Here is a 24,028-nt window from a genome sequence, read left to right as displayed (position 1 = left end):
CCACACAGCCACCACTCTCTGGGTGACGAAGTTTCTCCTCATCTCTGTGCTAAATGGTCTACCCCGTATTTTTAAGCTGTGTCCTCTGGTTCGGCACTCACCCATCAGTGGAAACATGTTTCCTGCCTCCAGACTGTCCAATCCTTTAATAATCTTATATGTCTCAATCATATCCCCTCTCAGTCTTCTAAACTCAAGGGTATACAAGCCCAGTCGCTCCAGTCTTTCAGTGTAAGGTAATCCCGCCATTCCAGGAATTGACCTCGTGAACCTACACTGCACTCCCGCAATAGCCAGAATGTCTTTCCTCAAATTTGGAGACCAGAACTGCACACAGTACTCCAGGTGTGGTCTCACCAGGGCTCTGTACAGCTGCAGAAGAATCTCTTTGCTTCTATACTCAAGCCCTCTTGTTATGAAGGCCAGCATGCTATTAGCCTTCTTCACCACCTGCTGTACATGCATACTTACCTTCATTGACTGGTATACAAGAACACCCAGATCTCTCTGTACTGCCCCTTTACCTAAATTGATTCCATTTAGGTAGTAATCTGCCTTCCTGTTCTTGCCACCAAAGTGGATAACCATACATTTATCCACATTAAACTGCATCTGACCACTCACATAACTTGTCCAGGTCACCCTGTAATCTCCTAACATCCTCACCACATTTCACCCTGCCACCCAGCTTTGTCAGTCACAGCTCACCTCTGAAGATCTAGTCTGGACCAAGGCTGCAACTAATCAGGCCTAAGTGCCCCTTGCAGAACCAAACTAAGCAGGTTGCTAGCAGATAGGTACCCTGTTAGCCAGTCAACAACATATTTGTATTATGCTAGAATCATAGAGACTTTCCGCAATGTCGAGATTCTATTTAGCCTGAAGAATTTGCTTTGACTTTCCAAAGAGCATCCCACCCAGATGCAGACCCCTACCTTATCCCTGTGGGACATTAGGTGGGTTGGCAATGTTGAGTTGTCCCTAACCTGCACCTCTCTGGACTGTGGGAGGAAATCAGAGCACCCAACGGAAACCCTCACAGACATGGGGAGAACATGCAAACTTCACACAGTCACAGAGGCTGGAATTGAACCTGGGTGCCTGACACTGTGAAGCAGCCACGCTAAGCACCAAGCAACCATGTTAGCTAGGGTAACTGGCTGGCTTAGACTGGTTCATTTTTTAAAATTATGGACAGAACATAAGATGAGATGTGCTGGTACAGCAGCTCTAGATTGGGTGACAGGTTACTTTGGTCCAAAGTCTTTGTAGCACAGAGCGTCTTCAGCTGTTTCTTGCTACCAAGTGCAGTGTATCAAATTAGCTAAAGAATGGCACTGGAGACTTCATAGGGAGACCAAAAATGATTCAACTGAAAGACTGCAATTTAGCATTTTCTAACACTATACTCCAGTGTCAGCTTGGAAAGTGAACCCAAACTGTCTGTCTCAAATAGAAATGCAACTGCTGGACAGGAACTGAACATTTTTAAACATACTTATAACAAATACAAATCAGAGGAAGTTGTGATCTGAAAGGTGACCTTTAAAAGGTACATGAGATATTAGATGACAAACCAATAAAACGAAACCATACTATAAGGGTAGAAAATAGAATAATTTGCAGTCATTTAAGAATAAAGCACTAGGCACATAAATTAAAAGAAAATTTAATATTTGACAACGGTTAATATACTAAATGGACACCCTGACTTCCAAAGCAAGCAAGCAAACCAGGGATTTTATTCTGAATTGTTTATCTTCACTTCATTATATTGCCAACTGATTGAAAAGGCATATTGGCAACTCAACCTCAGTTCACAAAATTGCTTGAGCAATTTGATTGCCCTGTTTCTGTTGATTACAGGCTCAGGATTCATATCTTTAAAAGGAATTGTAAAATTTCTTTGAATGGTATCCCAATTCCTCTTTCTTTTTCTCCATTTATACTTACTGAAATGATTGCTTTCAGTTCATTCATGTTTATTTAATTGGATAAGGTGATTTGTAACTGGGTCAGTAAACTTGCTATCACTAATTTCTGGACAAAGATGCCAGTGTCTCAAGGCTTCACACTCAAGACAGTTTGAAATGGGTGATTCGTAGGATGGAAACTAAATACACATACTTCAATTAAATAGATAGTAATAGTCAACATATAAAAAGTGTAGACGAATTAGGAAAGCTAAATTATTCATAGCTGTTAACCAACAGCACATCTGATTTATCTCTCCATATTCAGCTAATTCTCCACAGTTTATCAATACTACGAAGTTGAATTGCTATGTCAAGTATCTTCTACATCAAATGTGAAATCCATAGTATAGAAATGTAACCTTTGTAATCCCTTTTTAATAATCTCTAATGGTAACACTTCTCTTTAAAATATTAGTTAAGAAATTATGAAGTAGGTGGACACACATGGAATCACATAATCTTAAGTGTTTCATGAAGAAACAACCCTGCTAGCCATTAATACAGCACAGAATTCAGCTTGACATTTAAGCTGTGCGATAAAGCTTAACATCACATTTTTAAAGCTAACCATGTGCTGTCCCTGGATTTGCACTTTGACTCCTTTGAAAGTAATTTGATAGGTTTACCTTTCAGCAGGTCCTGGGCTCAATGCCGGTTTCAAAATTATACCCTCACAACTTCGATTGAATTTCTTGAATGTCTTCTTTAGGTATACCGAAAGAGCAAATGCATCTCCATCCTCTGACTTTTGATGTTAAGTCTTGGGATATCAAATCAAGTTATAACCTTTCAAATGTTTACAAATAAAATATGCAGAGTTATGTTAAAGTTTAATTATGGTTTACAATGCTCTTTGCAAGAGTTTTAGCATTGCAAATAGTTTAAGAAAATATAGAATTACTACCAACATAAACTTACGAGGAAGTTGAGTGTCAATAAATTAGCAAATGGTACACATTGTGGACAAGTAATGCCTCCCACCCAAAAGAAAATTACTAATATCCAATTTGCTACACCAGGCATTTTTTGTATTATAGAATTACATACATAGTTTCTTTAAAATCTACTAGAACTGAAAACTACTTGGCGCTGTAAATATTTAGCTTACCCAAGTTAGAAATTTTAGGTTTCTTGCTTTCATCAATATCCATGAAATGATCACTAAAAGAACCATATCTATCTTTATTTTTCTAGATCTACACCAATTGCCTTTGTTATATTTAGCTTTATCAGTTTAATTGAGATCATTTTTAAAAATTTTGACACGACTTTTCATGTTCTAGGTTTTGTCTATTAAGTGGGCACTGGAAGGATTTTCAACTTTTAACTATCCTAATAATGTCCAGGCTGAAAGAGACCAATTTTATCCAACATTCATGTTCAAGTATTGCATGGGATGTAGCGTATGTCTGAAAAGCTTTAGATAGCATTGCATTAAAAATACAAAAATATTCAAAAGCAAATTTGGAGAGCTCTATCAAGTAACAGAGCACCAAAGGTGGGAGTGTTTGAAGAAGCAGTGTAGTATGATGGAATGAATAAGCTGATAGATAAAAGGATAAATATATAGGTGACATACTTTAATATATCAACCTATCAACAAATCATTTTGCTATGTTCACATGAGCAACAAAAGCAGACCATACAGTTTATAGTTTCAGGAATGTAAAGCTATGCTGCCATCAGCTGTGATGTACAGAGTACAGCTTTGACTTAAAATAAAGTGCCACAATGCAAACTCAACCACAAGTTTTCAGTCCGACTTTTCTTAGACTGCACCATCTTACTTTGGAGAGGGAACAAAAGGGAGCAAAACAATAGCACTAGGAGAATACAGGCCTGTTCAACCCCTGTTTAAAAACAGAAAATAAACCTAGAATTTTAAATTTTTGATAGCACAGCCAGAAACTATGCCCAAGTTTCAGAATTAAAAATAAGGGTTGCAAGGATTGTTTGCAGCATCCATTCTCATTCAAAACATTTGTAAAATTCAGATTTCAACCTTGGTAACAGGACAACGCAAGAGTTCACTTTAATCACAAATCTCAAAAGGAGATCAGTCTTTTCATATAAGTGAGATTTCCTCAAACCATAACACAACAAACACTATTGAATCAAATCAAAATAGCAGACTTTGCTCCAATAAATAAGTTTGGAAAAAAATTCGATACAAATTCTGTTAAGTGACTGACTCTTCAAAAATAATTTCTGCACAAAATTTATTCACTAAACAAAAGCTGAATTTGCTGTCAAAACCATACAATTAATCAATATATCACAATATATTTTCTGGGGAAAAGGATTTCCTCTGAAGAGGAAATACAGAAAAGACATTTCAATACAAAATAGTATTTTACTTATAATTTCCAAAGAAAAATTTGGGACTTAACCATTTCAAATTATGTTTCCCCATTTCAGAAAAGCAATGAATCAAAGGAAGCAATGCAACCTGGGAACAAGTTGCTACAAATTAACCTTTTCTTTCTCGGGTAGAAATAGTTGAATGTGTTTGACAAAAGCTTGAATTCAACAGCTGAAGTAGGACTGTTTTTTTTAACCCCCCCCCCAGTGAACAAGAAAACATGATCATCAATTCTCGTTCTGTTTGTTAACCCAACCAAGAAAAATGCCCAAAACATTTTTCATACATTCTACACATGAAACTTCAGCTATCATCTGAAAACACATTTACAAAGCCATAGCTCTTATGTATCTAAACATAGTTTAGCTTAGAATGCTAGGAGCACAAGGGTAAAGTCTAAACTGAATGGTTTCTTTCCATGCTTTTAAAATTTGACCCAAATTTGTGTGGATTCATTTTTTCCATGTAATTTTTTTTTATTATAATGGTATTACAAGTGCTACTTAAACAGTTCTCTTTTGACTGCTGTTGCAAACTTTGGGTCAGATGCGGCTAACGACATTAACGTACTTGCATTTTCAGTGGAGGGACAAAAGAAGTCCATTGGCATCTACCGCATCCACAGCCTGAGTATTTCTCTCCTCCTCCATTTAGAGGTCGTCCATTTGACTCTAGATGCCCCTATCCATTTTCTTGTGCTGACAGAAGCTGGCTTCAAGTTCACGAAATGAAGTAGATGAAGTAGTGCAAGTTAAACGGCTACCTTTTTCTTTCCCCCCCAACTCCCACCCACATAATGAAAGCTTCTGAGCCAACATCTAAAAACATCCGTTAAAAAACAGCGGGAATCCGTTCAGCCAGGTCTAGGGGGCACAAGACAATGCAGCAAAAGTTTGTGGTTTGTTTTTCTCCCCAAAGTGCTTAGTGCAGAAGGGTCATTAGCACACCAAGCACGGTCGTTCCCACGGCGGGAAGCGCGTCAGAAAGCTTCAGACATTGCATTGTGCAACATTGTGATCGGGTCAGTGCTGTAAAAATGATGCGCTCCATTTTCTAAATGTCACTTTAGGACTGCTTGAGCCGTTTGCGGGGAGGACCAAGGAAAGGGCATTGAGCTGATGCTAGCGATCGGTAAGCTTCAGCCACCAGATGAGGGTGGGACAAAACCATAGATTTCCAGCCAGATGTTTCCATTACGTCAGATGCATGGCTATAAAGATGAAAGAAAAATAAGTAAATTATACACACAATTTCATAAGAGATCAATGTAGTAAAAGCCATTGTAAAGACAAGATATCTTTTTTTCAGTACTTTGCTGCAACTTAAACTGTCGGTTTCTCTCCCCCATATGCCCAAAATAATTCATACATTTGCATGATGAATTTTAAAGAATCATAATTGTTTTAACAAAATGTCATTTGTCAACTACAGAACTGGACAATACATTCAAAATAAAACCACTTGACTTTACTAATTTGCCAATATCCTATTCTGTCCAAGTGGAAAAGAAAAAGAACACAAACATAATACATAACAAAAGTGCCTATCATTTCATATATGCAACTTTAAAAGATAATAAGCAGTTAACGGGTTGCAAACAGCAGCTTATGTCCATCGGATTGCTATGCAGAATACCTTAATTTCACCTAAATGATGTTAACAAGAGCTAGTAAGCGCTTCTGGCAATTATAGTAATTTATTTGTATGTGACAATAAACATTCACTCATTCGTATCTTCTAAGCAGATGAGAAAGCCCCTTTAGATCTGACAATTTTTAACCACTACAGACTTAAAATAGAAGACAAACAGTTTAATGATAAGTTTGCGTATCTCAATCACAGAATGGTACAATAGAGGAGGCAACAATTCTGTCTGTTGTGTCCATGCCCAAATCTCCGAGCTCTCTGCTAGTTCCACTTGCCCAGCACTTCCCTATAAGCCTACCAATTTTTTTTCAGATAGACATTCATTTCCTTTTTGAAAACCAAAAACTGAAATCCATTCACCACAAGCTGTCATAGTGCATTCCAGATCACAATTATACGCTGCAAAAAAAAAAGCTTCTCCTGTTGCTTTTGGTTCATTTATTCTTTAAATAGCTGTCCTCTGAAAAATGAAAAACATCTATAGTGCCAGACCACACAAGATTTTTAAACATGATTGATAAATCTCCTCTCAACCATCTTTTCTCAAAGGAGAATAGCTCTTCTACAATCCATTCATACAACTAAACTCTCTCATCCCTGAAAACATTGAGAAAATATCTTGATCTCCTCCAATGGCTTCACAGCCTTTCTAAAGTATGGTGCTCAAAATTGGATAATAAACATGCTTAAGGCAGAAATAAAGTGTCTTATAAATGCTCACCATAATTTCCTTGTTAACCCAAGTCTTACAATACAATGATCACTGACCCCAAAATGTTCTCGTCAACACCTGACCTAATTTACGTCTCATCTGCCAGAAGATCCAGCAATGCATCTTTCCTTCTGGGATCAGAAGTATACTGATCAAAAATTCCCCAGAATACATTTCAAACGCTTCTACCCATATGGCCTTTATACTGTCACTATCCTAGTCTACATTACATATAAAAATACGTTATAAATATTAAGCATTTACATTAGTCTAATTTCCTTGCAAATTTGTTCCTTTCCATAATTTACCCAAAGAATACACTTACTTTAGTAATAGTGCCTCTTTTTTATTTTAAAGATGTAACCAAATAGAATTTACTCTTGATTCCTCCAGGCCAGCCATTTTCAACAGGGACCCCATCATGTCCTATTCCCATTTTGCTATCTGCAGCTCAAAAGTATTATTTGTCACGTCTTGGACATTCACATTATGAACAACACATTGCTAATTTATCCTTGATTGCATTCCCTTACCCTAACATCTATTACTTTAGTTCTATTGGACCCTTCCAATTCTTTGTGCGCCTTCATTTTCGACTTGAAATGTTACATCCTAACACCTAGTCCTCTGGCAAGTTATTTTAAACTCGCCCTAATTGTGCTAATGAGAAAAATGGATCCAGTTCTGTTCAGTTGTTTCATGCTCTACAGGTCCAAACTACTTCAAAAGTCATCTTAATATTGCAGGAATTAATGCCTTCCTTTCTTAATTCAAAAATACACCTATCCCTTCCAAATCCTGTACTTATTTGCATTCAGCATGAGCTTATCCAAAATGTTAGTATGTCTACTCTTTAACATTTCATTCTAATAAAATTAGATCCAGGATATCAAGCTGATTTACCTCCAAATACTGAACACAGTTACATTTTTAAAATAACATGTAATACCAACTTAATCATTTATCAATTTAACCTCACTTTATAACAGATCAATGTAATTAAATAAAGCTCAACATGAGTAGACACACCGCAAGTGACTACTCCACCTCAAATCTCACTTCAATACTTTTATTCTCATACAGTTCAGATTGTCAGTGCAAAGCCACTCCCACTCCAACCCAATCCAATCCAATCCCAGGCATCTTTCTTGTTGTTCTGCTCATGGGTCTCTCCTTTTGTGCTGCTCTTCTCCACTAATGGGCTTCTTTATACCACACTGCCTCCTGCTCCTTTGCCTTTCCTTTGAACTAAAATTTCAGCTGCCTGGAGTCAGGCTCCACTTACATGTTTCGTCACATCAGTCTACCACTCAACATCCTTCATGGAGTCTCAGTAATGCCCCAAGAATGACAACATTATTCATTCTCCGACACCAGAAGTGAGGTCATGAATCAATATATTGAAATGCAACATGAAGAAGCCTTTCTATCTCAAACTCAAATTAAATGTTTTAATAAGAGTCCACACAATCTGCTTTTAAAATAACAGAATGAATTAAAAATTTGAATAAAGAGTAAACAATGATGGAAGACAAATATACTCCAGCATACCAAAAGGTTTACAAAAATGAAAAATGTTATCTTTAATTTTTCTTTCACCAAAATTCAGTGGAATCTTCAATAGGCTGTTATTAAATTAAGTTTGATTTTTAGAAGAGGACACAAACATTCCAAACTGTCTAATTTGAATTAAATATCATGCCACATTAACATGGGAACTCAGTGAATTAACACAATTATCATTAGTGAAATTATTAAATTCACAGGAGGCATCAATTTGGTTCGGTAGTTTCCACTTGGAGAGGGCTCTCTTGTGATAGAGATAGAGTCCCTATCCCTCAACTGGGAGGCTCAGGTTCCAGTCCCAGCTGCTCCAGGGGTGTGTCATAACATCTGAACAGGTCAACTAAAAAATAGCTCAAGTTAAAAAATAGCATATTTCTTTAAATTCCATTCTAGTTAGAAGCCAACTCCAGTAATTGAGCAGAAAGTCTAGGTTGTGTTCTGTTGGACATGACATTAAACCCAGCCTCAACTTGCTACACTAGAGATTCAGGTTTATACTGAAAATCCCATAGCATTTTCCCCTCAAGACTATCAAATAATTAACCATTCATCTCATAACTATGTGGTATTTTGCACTGTTGTTAAATGGCTGCCACACTTCTCCTTAATTGCTAATTTATTTAATGAGAATACTTTAGACATTTGTGAAAGACATGATCAGATGTTGTATCTGCAAATGTTCGCTTCTCACTGGAATGCTTGTGGCCCAACCTGCTTTCACAGATATTGAAACCTATTGCATTGCAAGCTAGGGAAATGATTGCTGGGTCACATGCTGAGATAGTTGCATCATCGATCATCACAGGTGAGGTGCCTTAATGAGCATTGGCTAACATGGCGCCACTATTCAAGGAAGGTGGTAAAGAAAAGCCAGGCAACTATAGATCGGTGAGCCTGACATCAGTGGTGGCCAAATTGTTGGGAGGGAATCCTGAGGGACAAGATTTACAAGTATTTGTAAAGGCAAGGGCTGATTAGGGATAGTCAACATGGCTTTGTGCATGCGAAATCATGTCTCACTATCTTGATGAGATTTTTTCAGAGCAATAACAAAAGAGGATTGATGAGGGCAGAGCGGTGGACGTGATCTATATGGACTTCAGTAAGGCATTCAACAAGGTTCCTCATGGTGGCCTGGTTAGCAAGGTTAAATCACAGGGAATACAGGAGAACTAGCCATTTGGATACAGAACTGGCTCGAAGGTAAAAGAGAGGGTGATGCAGGGTTGCCTTTCAGACTGGAGGCCTGTGACCAGTGGTATGCCACAAGGCTCGGTACTGGGTTCACTGTTTTTTGTCATTTATATAAATGATTTAGATGTGAACATAGGAGGTATAGTTACTAAGTTTGCAGATGACACCAAAATCGGAGATGCAGTGGACAGCGAAGCTTACCTCAGAATACAACAGGATCTTGAGCAGATGGGCCAATGGGCCGAGTGGCAGATGAAGTTTAATTTCGATATACATGAGGTGCTGCATTTTGAAACGGCAAATCAGAAAAGGACTTACACACAATGGTAAAGTACTGGGGAGTGTTGCTGAATAAAGAGACCTTGAAATACAGATGCATATTTCCTCAAAAGGGGAATTGCAGGCAGATAGGATAGTGAAGACGACATTTGGTATGCTTTCCTTTATTGGTCAGAGCATAGACTATAGAGTTAAGAGGTCATGCTGTGGCTGTACAGGACACTGGTTAGAGAACTGTTGGAATGTTGTTCGCAATTCTGGTCTCTCTATCTAAAGGATGTTGTGAAATTTGGAAGGGTTCAGCCAAGATTTACAAGGATGTTGCCAGGCTTGGAGGACTTAAGCTACAGGGAGAGGCTGAATAGGCTAGGGCTGTTTTCCCTGGAGCATTGGAGGCTAAGGGGTGACCTTAGAGGTTTATAAAATCATGAGTGGCATGGATAAGGTAAATAGACAAGGTCTTTTCCCTGGGGTGGGTGAGTCCAGAACTGGAGGGCACAGGTTTAGGGTGAGGGGAGAAAAGTTTAAAAGGGACCTAAAGGGCAGAGTTTTCGTGCAGAGGGTGGTGCATGAATGAATAAGCTGCCAGGAAGTAGTGGAGGCTGGTACAATTACAACATTCAAAAAGGCATCTGGATGAGTACATGATAGTAAGGGTTTGGAGAGAAATGGGCCAAATGCTGGCAAACGGGACTAGATTAGTTTAGGATATCTTGTCAGCATGGACGAGTTGGATTGAAGGGACATTTCCATGCTGTACACCTCTATGACTGTGATTCTAAATCTATGACCTCATAAGGCTAGCTGCAACTACTTTCAAAATTACTGAACTTTTTACCATAAATACTAGCCTATCTTAGATATTCCCACTAAAATTTGAAAACTCTAATTTCAAAAAAAGCATAAACTTCTTCCCAGATATAAAGTTCCAAACACACAAAAGCCACTTCAAATAACATATGACACATTCCACATGACAGGCAAGACAGGTTCTGCAACTTTTTTTCTAAATACCAAATGCTGGTGGGGGCACTGGAAACACACTGTAGCGCGTAGAGTACCTCCTAGACACATTCCAGTTCTATTCTGGCCAGCATAGGGTCACTGGTAGCATGGGTAGCCTATTCCAAAATATTCAGTTGATTGCTTACTGCACTCAGTTAGAAAATGTGCTTCCATCAAGAAACTTGGACATTGTTCTTATAGGCTTTAAAGTTTCCCCTCAGCATTGCATATCACAGTATAACCCTCCTTATATTTACATTTCATAAAAGGAAATGGTTTCAATCAACAGAAGCCTTTAGGGCCTTCTCCCCACGTGTAACAAATTTCCACAAGTCCCAATCAAAGGCAAATGGCCATGCCAAGATACCTGGATAAACTGATGTAGCCAAACACAATCAATGACTCCAAAAGAAACAAAAGGCAGCCTCTTTTTTTATGGAACTCAGCACAAAATCAATGTCACAATTATTCAAGGAGATGTATGTCAGTGTTTCACAAAATGTGAAAACTACTACCATGGATTTCATTTTGTTATCTCTTCTGCAAAAATCCATAAACAATGTGTCCCAACATACTCAACACTCAGTCTTCCATTTTGCATGTAATCTGATCAATCTCAGCAGTAAATTAGGTGTTCCTGACCTTTTAGAGTCATAGAGTCAGATGTACAGCATGATAACAGACCCTTCGGTCCAACCCATCCATGCCGACCAGATATCCCGACCCAATCTAGTCCCACGTGCCAGTACCCAGCCCATAACCCTACAAACCCTCCCAATTCATATACCCATCCAAATGCCTCTCAAATGTTGCAATTGTACTAGCCTCCACCACTTCCTCTCGCAGCTCATTCCACACACGTACCACCCTTTGCTTTAAAAAGTTGCCTTTTAGATCTCTTTTATATCTTTCCCCTCTCACCCTAAACCTACGCCCTCTAGTTCTGGACTCCCCCACCCCAGGGAAAAGATTTTGTCTATTAACCCTATCCATGCCCCTCATGATTTTGTGAACCTCTAAGGTCACCCCTCAGCCTCCGACGCTCCAGGGAAAACAGCCCCAGTCTGTTCAGCCTCTCCCTATAGCTCAAATCTTCTAACCCTGGCAACATCCTTGTAAATCTTTTCTGAACCCTTTCAAGTTTCACAACATCCTTCTGAAAGGAAGGAGACCAGAATTGCACGCAATTTTCCAACAGTGGCCTAACCAATGTCCTGTACAGCCGCAACATGACCTCCCAACTCTACTCAATACTCGACCAATAAAGGAAAACATACCAAATGCCTTCTTCACTATTCTATCTACCTGCAACTCCACTTTCAAGGAGCTATGAACCTGCACTCCAAGGTCTCTTTATTCAGCAACACTCCCTTGGACCTTACCATTAAGTATAGAAGTCCTGCTAAGATTTGTTTTCCCAAAATGCAGCACCTCTCATTTATCCGAATTAAACGCTATCTGCCACTCCTCAGCCCATTGGCCCATTTGATCAAGATCCTGTTGTAATCTGAGGTAACCTTCTTCGCTGTCCACCGCATCGCCAATTTGGTGTCAACTACTAACTATACCTCTTATGCTCACATCCAAATTATTTATAGAAATGACGAAAAGTAGTGGAGCCAGCACTAAGCCTTGCAGCACTCCGCTGATCACAGGCCTCCAGTCTGAAAAACCCTCCACCAACACCTTCTGCCTCCTTTGAGGCAGTTCTGTATCCAAATGGTTCTCCCTGTATTCGGAGAGATCTAACCTTGCTAATCAGTCTTCCATGAGGAACCTTGTCGAACACTTTACTAAAATCCATATAGATCACATCTACCACTCTACCCTCAGCAATCCTCTTTGTTACTTCTTCAAAAAACTCAATCAAGTTTGAGAGATATGATTTCCCACGTACAAAGTCATGTTGACTATCCCGAATCAGTCCTTATTAGTAGGAACCAATAAGACTTTCTTATTTAAAGGAAAAATTACTATAGCCTACATGGTTTGAGAAGGACCTTGCCCATCCCTTCGTTAGGCTGTCAACCTTTAATACAAAACAGTTTACAAAGCTACAGATTTGCCCTTGATCAAGATAAACATCGGCTGGCGTTTACAGGTGTGAATAACAGACCAGGTATTGGCGAAAAGAGACATGTTGGTTCTGTATTGAGAAGTCATGAATGTTGTTGAACATCATGTAATCATCTGGAAATATCCTCAATTCTAAGCTTATGATGGAAGGAAGATCTTGATGAAGCAGCTGATGTTTGCGCTTATGACATTACCCATTACTTTGCTAGTGTGGCGACTGATAGTAAGTGACTGGATTAGATCTAACTATGTGTGAATAGGTATTTGTTTAATGACTACCACTATAGGCACTAATTTATAAAATTAATATTCAAAAGTAAACAGTCTTGCCCCAAAGTATCAGTTTCTTTCTGTAAAGGGTTGGTTTATGTTCACATTAGGCAGTCCCTTGGGATCCAGTAGCAGTCATTTCCACTTCACTGAATAGACTTCAAGAGATCACTGAAATTCAAAACCAAGCTGTACACAATGCCCCATATAGGGTTGATGATGCCTTGAAGGGTCATATGGAGATGAGCTGTTAGGTGACTTTTTTGACATCTACAACTTCTCAACCTACTTGACTGTTGAATGGACCTCTGAAATTTAAAATTTAATGTTGAACTCAATCTGTGCACCTTCTCTGCAGCAGTAGCACTGCACTCTTTGCTCTAATGTTGAATGCATTTTGTATGGTACAATCTGCCTGTACTGCACACAACCAAAACTTTTCACCATATTTAGGTAAACAACAATAATCATCTCAATTTTGTGTCTGTGTGCTCACAAAGTCTCTCAATCTGGCCAGTGCCTTGCCAAATGAACCTTCATGTTGATCAATCATACACCAGGCACTGGCATGAGCAGTGGGAATGTTCAGCCTTTTTTTGGATGCTATGAGGACTTTCCAGAAGTGTCAATGTCCTCAGACATTCATTACATGTAGAAGCTCCAGGTAGAGGAGTTGCTTTCAAGATTAGTGTCATACCATTTGAATGAATAGCAAGTCTTACCCAGCTTAGCTGGCTTTGAGTGATTAATACCACAATGCTGGGCATACTGGCTCAAAGGACACTGCTGTTAAGTCTGCATTTCATGTCAACAAATTTGGAGGATCTTGTGAAGATGGAGCTGGTGACAGTTCTCCAATTTTCCCAAATACCTACTGTATGTTGCCCAAGTTTTCAAGGCATACAAGAGCATGTGTACTACTGCTGTCCAGTAAATAATGGCTTTCATCCTCAGAGGTTTGAGATCCTATTCTTCAAATACTTTCAGTTGGCCATTTTTTGGGCTGGTATATTATAATTTTATATACTAGCAACATTTCAGGGTTGAAAATAATGTTACATTGCAGCACTGCTACCTCACTTTGTAAAGACAAAATATGTAGCAATTTATAGTTTTTTAAAATAATTATCAGTCTTCATTAATGTCAAGTTCCTGTAGAAAAACTGCAACATATACCTAATGGCTGTAATTTTATGCTAACCACAGATATCACTCAATATTAAACTCCATTAAATTTCCAGCATAGCATCAACATTTTTCCTTGTATGAAGAGGCTCTCATTAATATCAGAACTTCATTGCTCCCTAGATTGTGTTCCAAAGTCAGATGATCACAGTAGTACTTTAAAATGGAATTTATACTTCTTTGAGAATCCTTCATTACTGGGCAACTTTCAGCAATGCAATACAAGAATCCATGACTCAGATTGATTTTTGAGAAGACCTAATTATCCCCAATGTACAGTTTGAAGGAAAACTGGCTAAGAATAGTTGATTTCTAATCAGGTATTCTGATTTTTTGCCTACAGGACAGAAAACATCAGAAGGTAGATCTACTTAAAATTGCAATCAAGAACATAGTCTCTTCAATTGTGTTGAACAGAGTAAGGTTCGAGTGTATTTTATGGCATTCTAACAAAACCAGATGGTTGCAAAATGCAGTAACAGATTAGTGATCACAGCGTAAAAGCTAAACAAACTTTGAAAAGTACCCAAAGTCCAGATTTTACATTCTATTCTCGACATAAAGAAAAATCAGACAAATTTAAAAATGGGGTACTTTAAATAAGTTTATCTGCATGATTTTTAACTGCTTCAATTTTTCTGTTTATCATTTGAGACATCCTAACCCTCACCTACCTTTGGTACTTAGTCTTTAATCATTGAACTCATGTACACTTTACTCTCCCCAACTAATAAGTGACCAAGAAATACTGAAATCTAATCAACAAAACCTAACCTGCAGGTCACAAACCAAGCAGCTGAAAGCATTACTTTTGAAAACTCAACTGCAAATCCCTTAAACCTCCATTACAGCATAATTTAATGCACAACAAAAAAGTGTTGCTTTTTCACATCACTTGCTAATATGGAATTTTCATATAATGTCAAGATCGTTATGAAACTGCATTGCAATCAGTAACATGAATCCCCTCAAAACATTCAGCAATACGCAACATCAGTATCCCACATAAATTAGTGCACAATTTTAATGAGAGAAATAGACAAGAGGCAAATGGAGAAAAAAGTGCATATCCTTAAGGACATCAGTCATTCTTAGACCTTAAAAGCCTGCTGGATTTAAAGATAGATTTGTATTTCTAAACAAAATGGGATCGAACAGATAAACTTGTACCAAAAAAGGATAGTTTGATCCAAGCAGGGAAATCCAATGACATCCAATCTAATGCTAGACAGTCATCAAGCCAGTCAAGAGACATGAAATACAAAACTTTTCATCCAAATACATTTCTCACCGAAAGATCCTCCTGTGCTCTGTACAACACCAAGTATTTTACTGCTCCTCATTGCCATCAAACCTCATACTGAAGTGGAATTATTAAAAGAAACCATGAGCAGTCATTTCACTCCCATTTCCAACAGACATAAAAGAAAAATGCTCCAATTATTCTTCAGATCCATTCTGCATCTCATCCCAGAAAAGAATCTTCACCGCTGAAAATCCTTCTTAACCTATTTATAAAAAGCACCACTAAGTTATATTCCATGCTGTTTTATAACCACTTTTACCTAATGCTACTCCAGGCACATATTAAAAAAAGTGGGTAAACGTTCCAATTTCTAAAAGCACAGCATTTTAAAAAACGCTGAAGTTACTAGTTTATTTGTGTCTTGCTTACTGGATGGTTTGATTGTTTTAGAGGGTAATGACTAGAACTAAAATCTTAGTTAAACATCACACACCAGGTTATAGTCCAATAGGTTTATTTGAAAGTACAGGTAGACAATCCTTTATCTGAAATCCCGAAATCCAAAAAGCTTTGAAGTCCGAAAGTTTTTTTTGCGAAGTTTTCTTTCAGGCCTCAATTCTGTCTCAAGGCTCGTTTTACTCAGTCAGTCTGCTCCTCCGATAAGACTTTTAAAAATTTCACCATCAAATTGTCACTTATTCTGAAATTCGAAAAATTCTGAATTCCGAAAATCAGCTGATCCCGAACATTTCGGATAAAGGACTGTGCACCTGTACAAGCTTTGAGAGCACTGTTCCTTCATCAGGTAGCTAGTGGGGCAGAATCATAGGACACAGCATTTATAATAAAAGATCAAAGTGTCATACAGGCGATGGAAAAAAAAATCACATGACATTTGATACCTGGTCCAGATTGCCCCCTAACTGTATATTTGTTACCTAATTTTTTGTTTTCTCAGAACCATTTATTTCTTAAGCTGTAAAACTTCTATCAGTAACATATACAAAGAATTTAAGCAATGCCTCAGTAGAATTTTCCCTATCTTCTGATGTCTGGGTAAGCTTGAAATTCTGTTGATAATGTTTAAAAACTGCAGTGTCTAAAAAGTAATTTAAGTAACCTATAAATCATGACTACAAACACTTCAGAAATGGTGCTCAAAATTTGGGGAGAAGAATAAGGCTTTGAATCAGGCAATACCAATTTGAAACTTCCAAGGATTTGCAGCTAAACTTTGTGGAATGATAACAATCAACTTTTACTTCAAATTTTGAAACAAAAACCACGAAAAAATATAAAGCCACATGTAGGAAAAAGTCAATATCGACATCAAGAACTTGCAATTTTACAAAGGCATTTGGTACTCCATGTTTGTCTTTTTGAGCTCACAAAGGCAAGGTTCACAAAAGGAGAACAAGACTTTTCTCCACTTTGAGCACTCTATGCCAACATCAAAAAAATTTAAATGGCAACTAAAGTTTACTAAGCCTTGACCTCAGAAGTTTAACACTAGCTGAACCTAGTGAGATTTTACATCATACACTGACTACTTTTATGGCCAAAGATGACAACCAAGTTACTGTAAACTATGAGCCATCTGCAGCTGGGACATCCAACATTCATTTCATCCAAGATTCAAGAGAGAAGCAGCCTGAACTCAGAGTACGGGGATGACAGGGTATGGTATTGACCTTGTGACAGTTGACCAAAAACTGAAATTTCAAGTTTGCAATAGCACTGAATTTTAGTACTCACTAGTTTATGAAGTCTACTGCTTGAGTTTTGAGTTGATCTGCACTGTGTAGATCTGCCAGAATTAAAATTTCTGCAGCATTTTCCACAGACAAATTGCTGCAAAGAGCATCCTCACACATCACCTTCAAACGTTCCAGAGCATACTGAAACAATAGAATTTGCATCATTTAGAAACAAAAGACCAGGCAAGTTTTAAGAATCATATTGCCATTTGTAAAATACATTCAATTGAAAACAAAAATGACAGCACACCCTTTATCTTAGTCAGACCCAAGCTACATTCGCACTTCAAACTGAAGTTCTGAATCTAGATTTTGCAATTCCGAAATGCACACTTGTCAGTACAATCTGAGATTTGTTTTGAGGCAATGATTACCTGACCTGATTAAAAATCAAATACAATTTCCAAGTTCTTTTGCTTTATGGTTGTTGCATTGAACTTCAGGTGACAGAGAAAGCTGGGATGGGATATAGCACGGATTGTCTGAACCTGGGTACTGAAACAGTGGGAGAAGAGAGTGAACCGGGTGACAGAAGCAGGTGAGTCAAAGACTTGAGGACAAATTGCGCAAGCACGAGAGACAACTCAAGTAAGGAAGTGGAGAGCAAGCAAGAATCGGAATTTGGAGCAGCCACTCCAACAATGACATCTACTGGGTCAAGCAAATTGACTTTCAATTCAAGTCCCAGTGAAAAGTGCACACACCAGCCCCATTATATCTGTAACACTAAAGCAGAACATTGAAAAAGATGACTTAAAACACAGTCTTACTAGAACCTTCAAAATAATTTTTAGAACTGGAGCTGGTGTCACCTAGTATCTATGACAAACCAACCCAAGTTAATTTGAGAAAAGGCATAAACCTTTAACCTCAATCTATTTTATCATTATGATTGATCTTTGACCAAACCCCAATTGACCATTTTTGTTCCATACTGATTAGTGCCATAGGCTAACAAAAGTCTATCGTAACTTTAAATTAATAATTTATCTAGTACTGATCACCATTTGTGGAAGTGTTTTAAACTTCTACCATACATTCTATGCACATGATTTTTAAAAAATTTTTCCTTCCAAAAGGTTTGGCTGTAGTTCATGCTTGCAAGTCTTAAACTTCACAACAGCACCGTCTCTCTTAATCAACACATTTTCCCACAATATCTTGAAAACTTTAGACATTAGCTCATATACCTTAAAAGTTCAGTATTCCAAGAAATGCAATTCTCGTTTGTGTCTCATCTCATATGTTAAAGCAACATGGGCTGCAGTGACCAATTGTACAAAATAACAGAACTTCCCCAACATTGTATTCTGATGGCGGTCTTGAAAGACACAAAGGAAACTGCTTTCTAAAGCATCATTTCAAAATATCAGAAGAATGTCTGGAGTATTGTGAAACGGAAACTTCTCGCTTCAAGTACCACATTTACTGACTTAGCAAAATAGAGTTTGTTAAAATGCAAATGATTGAGACCAGCAAGTTAACAAAACTGTCAAGGAATTGGAAGTGAGTAATGCATCAAGTAGCAAAAATAAAAGTTCTATTTTAAAGCTTATTAATGTGACCAGATAGAAAAGGCATTTATTAATAGTTTATTATTTTTGCACCAGATGGCAATGTGGTGCAAAATGTGCCGTTTCAATTAGGATCACACTGCCTGGAATCAGAATCTTTGAAGTGGTTGAGAAGTGGGCAAATTCATTATCCTCTAACGGTTAAACCCTGACATTGTCATGCAAGTTTAAAAAGCACTCAAAAGTAACAGGAAAACATCCAAGCCAGAATTTCGAAAAATAGCCAGAGGACTTAAAAGGTTAATCATTCATTCATCTAATATGTTAGAAATAGATAATATTTTTCTTCTCTGTATTTGAAGTAAACTGTTCTAAAAGATCTAATGTATAACAATGCAGCAGAACTTGAGATTTCATGTTCTTGTTTCACATTGCTTATTATGCATAGGCTGGCTAAGACCTTTTTGAAGTCATCACACATCATTTAATCAAGAAGATTACTCAAAAGCATTGCGAGGATTTCGTAATTGTGATTTGGAATGATAATTATCTTAAGTAAATTTAACTTGAATACACTATATCCAAAAGGTACACCAGCTTAAATTCCTGGTATACATTAGGGATGAAGGGGATCAATTTGTTCAGAGGGGCTGCCATCTTCTGTAAAACAATTAAAATTCATTCTAAAATTAATATTTTAACAAAATATAGACCATCTATAATGCAACAAATCAAACGTTTTTGGTGATCTAACATTAACAATTAAGCACCTTATTTTGGATATAATACTGGTTAGATTAATACACTGGGTAACATACAAGTCAGAGATGAGCCTATGAACAAATCTTTTAACTAGCACCACAACTTGACAACTATGACAAGGAATTAAGTATTAATCAAATAAAATCTGGATTTAAAGATGTCGCAGTGCCTTGAAAATATGTTTAAAAATTCGCACTCAAACGCATTCAAGGAATAGAATTACTCATGGGTGCGCATATGCCCGCTGAGCTGGGAAGTTGATTTGCAGATGTTTCGTCCCCTGCCTAGGTGACATCTTCAGCGCTTTGGAGCCTCCTATGAAGTGCTGCTGTACTCTCTCTTCTGGAATTTATTTTGTTCCATTCCTGCTGCTTCCGGTTGTAGTGGCCGGTATATTGGGTCTAGGAAAATGCGCTTATTGATAAGAGCCCGTGATGAGTGCCATGCTTCCAGGAATGCTCTGGCTGTCCTCTGTTTAGCTTGTCCTATGATCATTGATTTGTCCCAGTCGAATGTGCGGTTCCTGTCATCTTGTATGGCTACTAGGCACAATTGGTCATCACGTTTAGTGGCTAGGTGGTATTCGTGGATGGATTGTTAGTTGTCTGCCTATTTGCTCTAGTGTTTTGTGCAGTATTTGCATGGAGTCCTCTAAATTACATCAGTCTTGCACATGATGGGTATAGAGTCCTTTGCCCTGGTGAGTTGCTGTCTGAGCCTAGCTGCTGACTTATGGGCTGTCATGAATCCTAATGGTCAGAAGTCTGGCGGTCAGTTCAGAGACTTTTTTAATGTAAGGTAGCATGGCTAGTGAGTTAGGTCATTGCACGTCCTTGTCACAATGTTTGCCTGTTAGGCATCTAGAGTCCATTGACGTGGATCCAATGTGCTTGCTGATAGTGTCCGTGGAGGAGTGCTATGCTTCGAGGAATTCTACAGAGTATTCACCAAGAACGGATATCTCTGCAACTTCATCTGCAGATGCTTACCAGATAAACAATGTGACAAGGACATGCCACGACCTAACTCACTAGCCATGCTATCTCTGAACCAACAGCCAGACTTCTCCGACCAATGGGATTCATGACAGCCCATAAACAGAGAGCCACTCTCAGACAACTCATCAGAACAAAAGACCTTACACCCATCATGTGCAAGACAAATGTAATTTACAGGATTCCATGCAAAGACTACACAAACTAACAAGCAACACCAACTTGCCACTAAACACAATGACCCGTTGTCCCTAGTAACAGCACACAAACGACAGAGACCACAAATTCAACTGGGACAACACAATGATCATAGGACAAGCTAAACATAGGACAGCCAGAGAATTCCTAGAATCATGGCACTCATCCACAGACTAACATACGCATTTACCAGGACGCAATATACCGGTCACTACAACAAACAGGAACCGGCAACTGGAAGCCGCAGGAATGAAACCATATAAATTCCAGAAGACACAGTACAGCAGTGCTTCACAGAAGGCTCCAAATTACTGAAGATGCCACCTAGACAGGGGACAAAATGTCTGCAAATCAACACATGGGTTACGAATGCCTGATTAAAAAATTACCTCAATAAAGCCTATTTCAAAAAACTGAGTTACATACAATGGTCCGTACTAACAAATAGGAGGACGACTTTGCTTGACACTCAAAATACTGTATTCAGTGGGTTGTTGGCCCGAGGGAGAACAACACCACGCCATCATAGAACAGATAGAACAATACAGCACAGAACAGGCCCTTCAGCCCACGATGTTGTACCGAACATCTGTCCTAGCTTAAGCACCCATCCATGTACCTATCCAATTGCCGCTTAAAGGTCGCCAATGATTCTGACTCTGCCACTCCCACAGGCAGCGCATTCCATGCCCCTCCACTCTCTGGATGAAGAACCTACCCCTGACACCCCCCATACCTTCCACCCTTCACCTTAAATTTATGTCCCCTTGTAACACTGTTGTACCCGGGGAAAAAAGTTTCTTGACTGTCTACTATCTATTCCTCTGATCATCTTATAAACCTTTATCAAGTCACCCCTCATCCTTCACCGTTCCAATGAGAAAAGGCTGAGCACTCTCAACCTATCCTCGTACGACCTATTCTCCATTCAATGCAACATCCTGGTAAATCTTCTCCGCACCCTCTCCAAAGCTTCCACATCTTTCGTAAAGTGAGGCGACCAGAACTGCACACAGTACTCCAAATGTGGCCTAACCGAGGTCCTGTATAGCTGCAACATCACTTCACGAGTCTTGAATTCAATCCCTCTGCTAATGAACGCTAATACACCATAGGCCTTCTTACAAGCTCTATCCACCTGAGTGGCAACTTTCAAAGATCTGTGAACATAGATCCCAAGATCCTTCTGCTCCTCCACCTTACGAAGAACCCTACCGTTAACCCTGCATTCCACATTCTTATTTGTCCTTCCAAAATGGATAACCTCATACTTGACAGGGTTGAACTCCATCTGCCACTCCTCAGCCCAGCTCTGCATCACATCTAAGTCCCTTTGCAGCTGACAACAGCCCTCCTCACTATCCACAACACCACCAATCTTCATATTTTCTGCAAATTTACTGACCCACCCTTCAACTCCCTCTTCCAAGTCATTAATAAAAATTAGAAACAGCAGAGGACCCAGAACTGATCCCTGCAGAACTCCACTTGTAACTGGGTTCCAGGCTGAATATTTACCATCTACCACCACTCTCTGACTTCGACCGGTTAGCCAGTTTTCTATCCAACTGGCCAAATTTCCCTCTATCCCATGCCTCCTGAATTTCCGCATAAGCCTACCATGGGGAACCTTACCAAAAGCCTTACTAAAATCCATGTACACTACATCCACTGCTCTACCCTCATCCACATGCTTTGCCACCTCCTCAAAGAATTCAGTAAGACTTGTAAGGCAAGACCTACCCCTCACAAATCCGTGCTGGCTGTCCCTAATAAAGCGGTGTCTTTCCAGATACTCATAAACCCTAACCCTCAGTACCCTTTCCATTACTTTGCCTACCACTGAAGTAAGACTAACTGGCCTGTAATTCCCGGGGTTATCCCTATTCCCTTTTTTGAACAGGGGCACAACATTCACCACTCTCCAGTCCCCTGGTACCACCCCGTGGACAGTGAAGACGAAAAGATCATTGCCAACAGCTCTGCAATTTCCTCTCTTGCTTCCCACATAATCCAAGGATATATCCCGTCAGGCCCGGGGGACTTGTCTACCCTCAAGTTGTTCAAAATGCCCAACACATCTTCCTTCCTAGTACCTCTTCTAGCTTACCAGTCAGTTTCACACTCTCCTCTTCAACAATACGGTCCCTCTCGTTTGTAAATACTGAAGAAAAGTACTCATTCAAGACCTTTCCTATTTCTTCCGACTCAATACACAGTCTCCCACTACTGTCCTTGATCGGACCTACCCTCATTCTAGTCATTCTCATGTTTCTCAAATATGCATAAAAGGCCTTGGGGTTATCCTTGATCCTACCCGCCAAAATTTTTCATGCCCTCGCTTAGCTCTCCTAATCCCTTTCTTCAGCTCCCTTCTGGCTATCCTGTATCCCTCCATCGCTCTGTCTGAACGTTGTTTCCTCAACCTTATGCAAGCCTCCTTCTTCCTCTTTAGAAGACATTCAACCTCCCTCGTCAACCAGGGTTCCCTCACATGACCATCTCTTTCCTGCCTGACAGGTACATACGTATCAAGGACACGTTGTATCTGTCCCTTGAAAAAGCACAACATTTCCACGACATCCTTCTCTGACAGCCTATGCTCCCAACTTATGCTCCTCAGATCCTGTCTTACAGCATCGTATTTACCCTTCCCCCAATTGTAAAACCTACCCTATCATTGACATTTTAAGTAGGATCGCATAAACATTGTTGGGTGCATTGTGTTATGGCTTGAATTTTTGTGTGTTTACACCCTCGTAATCATGGCTTCAAAGTGTAAATCTGTTGCATGTGGGTGATGCATCGGAGAAAAGGAAAACTATCACAACTGAAATGAAAGTGGAAATAGTAAAGCAATCAAAGAGTTGAAACTCCAACAAACATTAGAAAAGCGTTAGGCTACAGTCAGTAAACGATCAAGACAATTATAAAGGACAAGAGGAGAGTAATGGAGCATGTACAAGGCTCTGTCCCATCGAAAGTGATAATTATCACTAAAACACAGTGGCTTAATTATCAAAATGGAAAGGCGATTGGTAGTTTGGTTAGAGGATCAAAATCAGCATAATATTCCTATTAGCCTTGGCTTAGTGCGAGAAAAGGCTTGAAGCCTTTTCAGTGATTCGAAAGCTACACATGCAGCAAGTCAAGGTGCTTGCGATGAAGAATTTGTTGAGAGTAGGGGTTAGTTCAAAGGGAAGATAAAGTTACACAATATTAAAGTGCAAGGTGAAGCAGCGAGTGCCAATGTAAGGACTGCAAGAGTTTCCTGAAACGTTGAA

The 24,028-nt window shown here is 38.9% G+C and overlaps 1 protein-coding gene across 2 annotated transcripts in view; it reads right to left on the bottom strand.

Moving 5' to 3' along the window:
* Positions 1–4,181: 4,181 nt before the first annotated feature.
* spop (speckle type BTB/POZ protein) overlaps positions 4,182–24,028 on the bottom strand; it is a 126,954-nt gene continuing 107,107 nt past the window's right edge. For both annotated transcript variants that reach the window (XM_072561728.1, XM_072561729.1), the window contains 2 exons: positions 17,274–17,416; positions 4,182–5,548 (listed from right to left, as the gene is read on the bottom strand). In XM_072561728.1, the coding sequence (XP_072417829.1) occupies positions 5,404–5,548; positions 17,274–17,416 (288 nt within the window). In that variant the 3' untranslated portion in view covers positions 4,182–5,403. The remainder of the gene's footprint in view (positions 5,549–17,273; positions 17,417–24,028) is intronic.

The sequence above is a fragment of the Chiloscyllium punctatum genome, chromosome 42 (assembly GCF_047496795.1).
Source record: "Chiloscyllium punctatum isolate Juve2018m chromosome 42, sChiPun1.3, whole genome shotgun sequence".
In the NCBI taxonomy this organism is placed as follows: domain Eukaryota; kingdom Metazoa; phylum Chordata; class Chondrichthyes; order Orectolobiformes; family Hemiscylliidae; genus Chiloscyllium; species Chiloscyllium punctatum.
The sequence above is the reverse complement of the archived record's forward strand: the minus strand, read 5'-3'. Positions and strand labels throughout refer to the sequence as shown.